The following is a 9,738-nucleotide window of genomic DNA, read 5'->3' on the forward strand; positions in this document are numbered from 1 at the left end:
CACGGACGTGTCAAGTCAAAAAGAGAACAGCCACAAAAAACCCATACGGGTATCGGAGACCCATGATCTAAGAAGAGAACATCCTCACAGTCAATCACGACCCAGTCGACCGCGACGGCGTATTCGGAGGCCCATCCGACTCATTGAAGAACTCTGAGAGATACATTGAACATTTAAAATACAAAGGAGGGAGATGTCATGTCGCCATGTCTTTACATTGCCCCAAGGTCAGGCATATCGGTGGACAGGAAGAGGAGTAGCTGCAGGGTGGAAGCGGCAGTGCAGAAATGAAGAGGCAAGAATAAAGACGTGCTTGCTTCAGCACTCTGTGTCCGTGTGTTCCTTCTGTGTGGGATAGGAAGGTATCTACATAGGACTGAAAACAAAATTATTCATGCCTTTGCCCCATCCAATGTGAATTCAGACATGGCTATCCTTTAATAGAGTGGTCGTTTCATCCTGAATATGGACTTAATGCTCCACCTGTCAGCAGCTTTTGTAAAGTTAGTACCTTATCCTGTTAAATGTTGGTGTTACAAGGTCCTCAACTAGTGGCACTGCAACCTGGTTAAGCTCTTATTCCTTTAGATCCACATGCATCAGCTGCCCCGATCTAAAATAGACTGTTTGTGTAGGTTCCAGTTCATACTACAAACTACCACTGTTGTGTATCCCCAAATAGGCCTGCTTAAAATTCCCAGCAGCATCACAATCTGCCCCAAATATGAGTTATTCGCTCTGCCCCTTTCGAACAAGGGATACATTTTAAGGAGATAGCTTGCTACTTAGACCCTCATTCCGATCCAAGTGGTATTAGCATTACTCTTGGATCAGGCAACAACTTGTGCCAATTGTACATGACTCTATTCGAGTTAGTTCATGCTATAACCCCATGCGCTTTTAGAGTATGCAGTCGTATGATATGTACAGCACAAACGGTAGTAGAACATGCGGAATTAGCAAATGTCCAAAAAGAAACAGTAAACTGCTGGGAAAACTCCCACTACCTAAGGCTAGTGGAAAAAGGAATAGATCAATCGAAACAAGCACCAATAACTAAAACAGGTCACAAATACATAAAAACAAAACTTGACAGTACAATACAAATGAAATCAACAAAAATATTTTTGGAACAACACAATCCAATACAGAAACATTAATCCTGCAGTGAGAACCACAGAACACAGCCTAATGACAGGTGGGTCAATGTAAACAGAACTATAAATGGAGTCTACTCAGTCACAGACACCCTCAACAATCTCCGTGAAAAGAGCCCTGATAGGCCAGTTCACCTCACTTCACCAGACTCCATTGATGATCCAGTTTGTGCTGCTTCTGGTCACTGGTGCAAGAGGAGCAAGGTGCCCAGGAGAGCAAAGCAGTACAAATTCCGAGGAGAAGGAAAGTACCCGGGTCCCCAGGATAAGGATCAATCCATTGAATATGTTGGAATATCACGTTCTGATATGTCACCAGGACATGGGCAACATTAACCACATCTTGTCTGTCATCCAGGGCACACATTGGGACACAGATTTTCCAATCCTGCACATCAACAACTAGACTACAGCAGCTTTTTGCACCTAGCTCCTAACAGCATACAGAGGGTCTGGTGCACCGGCTGGGTCAGCCCACTTTTTCAAAGATACTGGTCCTGGTCACTGCAGTCAACGAGCACATTGTATCTCCACCTAGCCACAGGTAATGAATGCTACAGGTTTACTTAATGTTGATTGGTGAGATATATAACTGGTTGCTCCTTGGACCAGTGAGCAAGTTTGCCAGGATAGGAAGATGCAGCAAACCATACTGTGTAGATGATGTATGAAACAATTGTGTGCTTCACCATACTGTGCCAAAAGTCCTAGTTATACCCATGGCGCCATGTCCCTGAGATACGGATGAATTGCGTACCATGCACTATGGAGGGACAGCATCCCCTCAGGTTTGGACTACTTAAAAACATTAAAATCGACATTTCTGTGACTATGTACCATGATGATCACATTCGATAGAGGTACCTAATGGCAGTACATTGTAAGCTATGAGCATGGGAGCAGCAGCTTCCCAAGTCTACATTTAAATGGCATTTGCCATCTTACATTTACTCAGATGTCTCAGCAAGTACTTATGAAATGTAGCTGAACACGATGATGTGTATTCTCCTCAATTCTGAAAAGCCCTGAAGCTATGGCTTTTAAATCGTTTGTGAGAACCTTTGACTAGCCAGGCGCAAACACTCACATCCATCAAGACACCAAAAATAATTGTGCATGAATTTGGCTTACTGAAAGTACATTCCTGGTGATTGCACCATACCAGCGTAGACATGTACAAACCATCTAAGGTGAGTCGGACACTACTAATATGTTGCATGCTGCAGAACATTGTGGAGCAGCATAGTTTGGACTCCACCTTGTATACGTCATGAATATACATCCATATATTCATATATGACATTTAAATTCAACGTGTGATTAAATTTTGTTAATGTGTATGTAACATTTAAATACATTAGTGGAGTATATTCATTAAAACCAATAAAGCTGTATATACATTAGCATATTAAGTTGATCAGTTGACAGTTGTAATCATGTTATGCTTACGTACATTTAACGTGGTTAGTATTTTATTTTATGTGTATTTCATATTGTAATTCATTGCCATTTTTGATTCTGGAGAGCTTAAATTGACAGGAGGCCCATGTTGAAAATATTTTTCTAATTCAACAGTGTGTTAACTTTCCTTTTGCAGGTGTGTTATCATATCTCTCGTTAGTTAGAGAAAGGATTATTGTTTGTATTAGATCACTGGCAGTGAGGTCTGGAAGGAGTAAGCTGGCAATGAACTTGGAGAAATAATGGTCAAAGGACACCTTCTGTTTATCATCACGTACCCCGATGGTGGCATGCTAGAATTTGGAGGCTGAGGTCCCAGTTTCGATGAGATGGGAAATAGGGAGTATTTTGACTCCCTTCTTGTTCAGCTGCTTGGTTGGTACTGGGTGGCGAGAAGGAGATGTGGATGTTTTTGAAGCTTGAGTGGTAAGCTTCATGCTGAACACTACTATTATTTCCTTGGACTTCTACAGGAGTTCCATTAGATGCTGACACCTTCTATTCTCCCTTGACAAACTTTTCCATTATTTAATCTTTTACCTATGATTAGATTAAAAAAGTGCAGTTTCTTTAAGGGACACCATATTGCAACAATCTGTTTCATTAGCATTATGGCTGTTACTATTCTATATTTGATTTTATTATGATTTGACTTACGGGCACATTTTAGCCTGCAAACTAAATTGCTGTACCCTGTGAACCTAATTTTACTCTGCATACACACTGGATGGATTAATATCCTACAATCAACCCATTTATTTTAATTTACAGATTTTGGTCCCTATTGTGGAGTCATATTGGATTCACGGATTAGAAATGTATTTCTGATGTTTCCTCCCTTAAAGCGCTTCAAGTTCACTAACAAAGGTCCATACGACCAATGGCAAGATATATTGGATGATTTTACAGAAGACTAAAGTGCAGATACCGAGGCGCCATCAATGGTGACAACACAACATGTAATAAAGAAGGAGGGGTAGATATGGCACAGGTAAAATGAGAAGTAGGAAGCAGAAGTGGCAAATATCTCGGTAGTGAGCTAGCATCAGAAACAACATTACTGATAGTTGTTTCTGAATTGGCTTACACAACTTGTTACATTACACTTGCAAAGAACACGTGACACAAAATGTTTTCTCTAAAAATAATTTAATTTAACAAGGTGGGGCTGCCCGAGCTCCAAGATGGCCGCTCCTGATCAGAGTTCTGACCGAGCTCTGGTCTTGTGCCCACAAAGCCCTGCTGGGAGCTCGAGTGAAGGTTTTAGGTGTCAAGGGAATCTCATTGAGGGCATGGGGCGGCTCAGAATAGAGAAGGTCATTCGCTGCTTAAGGTCAGAAAGAGACTGTTTCTGAGTTAGCAGGGATGACATAGTTTATGTTGATAGATTGGTCACTATCAGGGATTCTCATCTAATTGGACAGAAGATCTGATCCAGTCTGTAACAACTAATGAAGAGATATCCCATGGCCTACTGTGAATGGTGATACATAGCATACCACTGGTTGGGGATTTTCATGTGTTGTTTGAGGATACCTATCACTTTTACTACCACAGCAAACAGGACGCAATCTGGAATTGAAGGAATGAGAACAGTCACCATCCAGTGATCATTACCCTTGAGAGTAAAGGTAATAATAATAATAATAATAATAACAATAATAGACACTCTTTGCATTTTAACAATGTATTTGAAAAATTGAGAATCCAAGTTGGCACAGATGTGTCAGGTATATTTAGTTGCAAAAGATTGTTTGACCTGTGGAGTGAATGGTATAAAAAGGATGCCATCTGGCCAAAGTAGAGCTAATTGAGACTGTAAAATGGTATTATATTTTAAGGAGGTCTAGCCTACTAGTAAGGAGAGCACAATATAAAAATGTATTAAACTGTAAAAATATATATATTTATGGAAATGATCAATGGGAATCACTAAGACAGGACATAATGGATAAGAATATTACACTGTTTCAGCAACTGTTGGCGACCGATCTAAAAAAGCTCCCAAAATGCGCCTGACTGCATTATTAGCAGCAATAAGTGAGACCGACATCATTTAAATCTTTAGTGGGACTCTACAGCAGAAGAAGTTATGCATTTTCCACTCACTAGAGGCTTCAGATAAGCATATTTCTTTTGTGTCGTTTACATTTCAGGCGATCAGTACAGTGTTACCAGTTCAAAATAAGAATGCACCCCGTGACCAGGCTTTGCACCTATATATTATTCCCTTATGATAGTGCTATTTGGGGTTCCCTAGTAACCTAATTATTCAGCAATATCTTGAAGCATGAGGTCTTTCCGACCTCCTAAGAACAAGCCATATTAAGGGTGATAAAACCATTATGTGCAATTATAGGTCGATATCTTAATTGAAGGGCACCAGTAAGCTTTGTAAGCTTTTTGTGAGCTCCTTAGTGATAGGCTGTAGAATGTTTTGGCAAGTACTGAGGCCATCTCAAATGTCGAGCTGCTTAGAAGAGATGCTTGGGTACTGGAGAACAAGGTTGTACAGTTTAAATGCTAAGGATGAAATATATTTGGTTAAAGAGAGAGATAGTGTTCCCTGCTGTTCCTGGCTTTTTGATATCTAGAACTGGCCTGCGACAATAGCGGGAGACCACTTTCGAGGCAGGGGGATGACTGAATGTTATGTACCCGACGGCCTACATTAATGTCATGCTACAACAACCCAGCACGAGTGAGGTATAGAGGTACTGGAGCATACCCTGACTCTTTTGGAGTCAAAAAGGGGGTGAGGCACGGTGCCTCTTGGAGCGAAACTGACATGACATATTTATAAGGGATCTTTAAAAGTCCTCACCGCAGCAGAACTTTTCAGGGACTGCACTGTAAGCATGATGTTGAATCCCTCTTGGGACTCTTCCAGGTTGGTTGTTCCTCCTGAGGCCAGTGTTACAAACTTGGTAGGTGCGTTGGCAGAAACGCCTGAGCCAAAGCGCCTATACTCCTGAGCAGGCAATTGTCAGAGGGAACAACAGGGAATCATCGCTTTTCATAGTCGCTTTAAGCGCCTTAACTTAGGTTTTACAGCATGTCAGATGCACCTGGGAAGTCGAAGATGGAACCTTGTCTAGAACAGAGATTAGGAAGTAGGAAACTGACCTGGTTGCCATGGTGCACACCCTCTAGGGTCACTGGGAGGTTCATAATGCATTTGGTAGCGCTTTCTTTATGCTACATATCATCTTTGCAAAGCTGATGGCATTTCTGGGCCTGGGAGGTGGGGTTGGGGGTATACCAGAAATCAGAGTTACTAGGTGCTGTCTGCAGTCATTGCTGACTCCTTAGGTAATAGCTACATCCACAATCCATTATATAAATGTAGCCTTTTCTATCTTGCATCCTCACGTCCTCATTCCAAGTCCTGGAGTCAATAAATCAATCAATCAATCAATCAATCAATCAGGGATTTGTAAAGCACGCGACTCACCTGTGAAGGTCTCAAGGCGCTGGGAGTAGAATCGGGTACACAATAAATGCCTTGGAAAATACCATTGGCGCACAGTGGGTCTCTAAGCAATTTATTTCTTTTTTAACATTTTATATCGCACTTCTGTGCCCGGGGCAAGAGCATGCTTCACATAACATGGTACCATTCACATTGTAAAAAGGCGAAGAACAACTAACCAGCATAGACAATTGAACAGCACGTTTCAGTGATTGAGAAATACCAAAATTCGAGAACTGGGATTAGGGATATGTTGCTAGAGGTTAGCCGAGATAGAACCAGAAGAGAAGCATTGATTGGGAATGAGTTCTTATGAAGAGAAATGTATACGTAATAACTTCTTTGGGCTAAGATGAGGTGTATGATCGTTTGAAATTTGTCAGTCACACTACAAAAGTGCAGTTTTCCAAATGTTGTGAATAGCATCCCCCTTACTGCGCTGCTTTCCTACACAATTTTCTCCAGGAGGTACCTGGAGGATGTTGCACATGCAAAAAGCTTGAACCTGGTGCAATATGCGGGAATCCGTTATTGTACGTCAAGCGTAACACAGGAAGCATACACTGTTATGCTCTATTTGACACTGACCATTAGACGATTAATACTAACTTTTGGTAACATTTTGCAGGCTTGGAAAAAGCAATATTATCTGTTGGACAGCGTGGACCAGCTTTATTTTACTTTTTTAGGTGATGTAAGAATTTCTTCAGGAGAGTTTGTTTTGAATGTTTTCTTAATGTGTGACTGAAAAAGCGTTTTAATTGAATTACTATATTACTCCTAAGTAGCAGATAATACAACAGAAAAATCAGTATCCACGTACTGTAACGTGTTCACGTTAACCTCTAAAAAGAAAACGTCAAACAAGATATAAAGATGACATAACAATAAACATCTGTTTCTTTCTCTCTAAACTGCAATTTATAGGTCTGGCATTAGGCAGGACCTTTTAATTTGAGCAAAATGATATATATAATAGTTTTACTTACAGGGGCTTTCGACCAGCCCTCTTCATCTAGTGGTCTGTTAATGTGTCATTCACCTTTTGCCATTACCTGCTGCAGCATATATCATTGGTCAATGGATCAGTCTACTTCAGCAATTGGCTAACTCCAAACCCAAAATAGTTCCCTCCAGTAGCAACAAGTCAGTGTGTGCTTTTAGAGACCAAAATCATTTTAGTTTTTAGGCATTATTTTTATTATTAGATTAACAATGGCCTGGAGCTTCCTCAAAAATCAAGTTTTGCAAAACTCATGAGAAATCAAAACAGGGATTGACAAAGCCAAAAGTCTGGCAGATAAAATCAGACCAGCTTTGCCAATGCTTGTTTTCAATATGAGTTTCACCCACTCACAGTTATTTCAATGCAGTGTTTTCTTTCTATATACCCATATTCAGATACAATATTTCACAAAGATCCTTTTATCCAAATTGAATTATTTTCAGTTATTTTACTTCATTGACCTTCCTCTGCAATGATTTTTGGAGGGATCAGGATAAACAGAAGCAAGGGTCCATCAAGCACAATTAAGGGTTCTCACAGCAGATCCTTTCCTCTTCAGTAAGTAAATTAGTGATGATCCACTTTGCATATCTTTCCTTTATTATATTTTGGAACACATTTGCTGCGTGTGACCAGCATTGTCTCTAGTGTGAGATCTTGCTCTGAAATGAAGATCCATCAGTGGATTACCTATTGACTGAACCATGAAGCCTCATTTTGCTCTGGGCACACATTGCAAATAGTGCCATTTAAGTCTAAATTAAGTAGTTTGTATTGCTTTGTTCTTCATATTTTTTTACCGATAAATAAAGATCTACCTTAATTTCCTATAGGCACAACTCTCTGCAATGCATGTGGCAAGACTTCACTCAGCATCAAAAGTTCCAGCATCTTTATACCTAAAAGAAGGCAAGGAGATACCAGAAGACAAGGATTTCAAAGTCAAAATCCCTGAAAGTTCACGCAAAATGTCTTCACCCGCTGAATTGATCCGAGAAGCAAGAGAACCGAAAAAGAGATCAAACTCCATCCAAGAGCTTTCAGAATACTTTGAGCGCCAACTCCGATTTAGAAGCCGAAAGTCAACGTCTTCGGTGGGCACAGTAAAGGATAAGCCAGAGGTAGACCCATAGACATTTCTGAAACCTAACTGGGCTGAAAAATTTACTTTTTTAGGGTGTAATGTATTTCAATGCAGAGGCAGGCTGCTTTCCTTCTACCACTGTGAATAAAATGACCAATTTTCCTAGACAAAGAGATAGAAGATGGTATGTTTTACAATGAAACGTCCTGGTTGGCAGAGGAACTGTGTTAGCATGTTACCGTTACAACACTTATTATCTTCATTTTGCGACCTATATTGAAAATCTAAACAGCCTTAGGTAGTAGCACTAGACTACTAACTCAATATACATCACTCTTTGTTTTATGGGCATGATCGAAATGTGTGCCAAAGATAGAAAAATGCCAGTTACCCTAAGGAACTAACTGCCCACGTCCATTAATCAAGTAAATTGCACGAGAACGATAACAAATTACACATGCATTAACTAAACCTTGCGTCATAGAAGCTTGGATGCTTTCACTTTATTTTATATTCCTTCTGGCATTTTTATTTAGAACGTATGCACTAAGGTTAGATGTTCTACTTTGTGTATTAATTCACAAAGCAATTGTCTCTTTTTCCTGATTGCTGCTTTTTGCATTATTTTGTATTTTTGAATTGCATCTTTGTGCTTGTGCATTCATTAAAGCGTCTTTCTTTTTTAATTTTGATGTAGACATTCAATTAAAAAATAAAGTTGTTAAATCAACACCTCCGGTCTTCAAACTTATTCTCTGAAACTCCATCAACCTCGGTTAAGCAGTTCTTTAGGTCAGGCAACATTTAGAAGACTGGTCTTCAGTCAATCTCATTAATAGACAACAGAGATGTCAGGAATACAGGATACAAGCTTTGGCAAAGCCAAGAGGTCTCTCCTTACAAACCTACTGACTTTGCCAACTTTTTTTTTGCACCATGTCTGCTGTGCAGCATGGCTAACAAAAAAATGCAAAAACGATGCACTGATGTGGCAGCCAAACCGTTTTGTAGGTGCGCGTATCCATTCAGCACGCATGCCGATGCTTACAAAAGAACAGAGGTTTTTTTTAGTTACTAATCTGAGATGGATTGGTAAAAGAATCAAGCATGGGCAAAGCCAGCAGGTCTCGCATATGCAGGAGCTACTAACTATGCCAATAAGTTTTAGCCATGTTGTACACCAGCGTGTCTGCTGTTCAGTATGGATAAAAGTTAGTAGGGTAAAAAGAGATTGGAGTAAAGTTTCATAGAGTGGAGTGTTAAGGAGTGGCGTACAGTGGTGTAGAGTTGAGCGGTGTAGAGTGTTATGGAGTGCCATACAGAGGAGTGGTGTAGAATGTTGCAGAGTGTCATGGAGAGAGTAGAGTGTTATAGAATGGAAGGGCATAGATTGGAGTTGAGTGGCATAGAGTGGAGTAGAGTGTCGGATTGGAGTAAAGTGGCATACAGTGTCATGGAGTGGTCTAGAGCAGAGTGGAGTGGCATAAAGGATGATGAGTAGAGTGGTGTGCAGTGTTGTAGAGTAGAGTGACTTAGAGCAGAGTAGATTGTTGTAGAG

At 40.3% G+C, this 9,738-nt stretch overlaps 1 protein-coding gene across 1 annotated transcript in view; it reads left to right on the top strand.

The window, feature by feature from the left end:
* The window catches only part of LNP1 (leukemia NUP98 fusion partner 1), a 125,773-nt gene extending 116,931 nt beyond the window's left edge, over nt 1–8,842 (top strand). The window contains exon 2 of the mRNA XM_085620482.1: nt 7,930–8,842. Coding sequence (XP_085476608.1) covers nt 7,930–8,229 — 300 coding nt within the window. The 3' untranslated portion in view covers nt 8,230–8,842. The remainder of the gene's footprint in view (nt 1–7,929) is intronic.
* The last annotated feature ends 896 nt before the right edge of the window (nt 8,843–9,738 follow it).

The sequence above is a fragment of the Triturus cristatus genome, chromosome 8, assembly GCF_964204655.1.
Source record: "Triturus cristatus chromosome 8, aTriCri1.1, whole genome shotgun sequence".
Classification (NCBI taxonomy): Eukaryota; Metazoa; Chordata; class Amphibia; order Caudata; family Salamandridae; genus Triturus; species Triturus cristatus.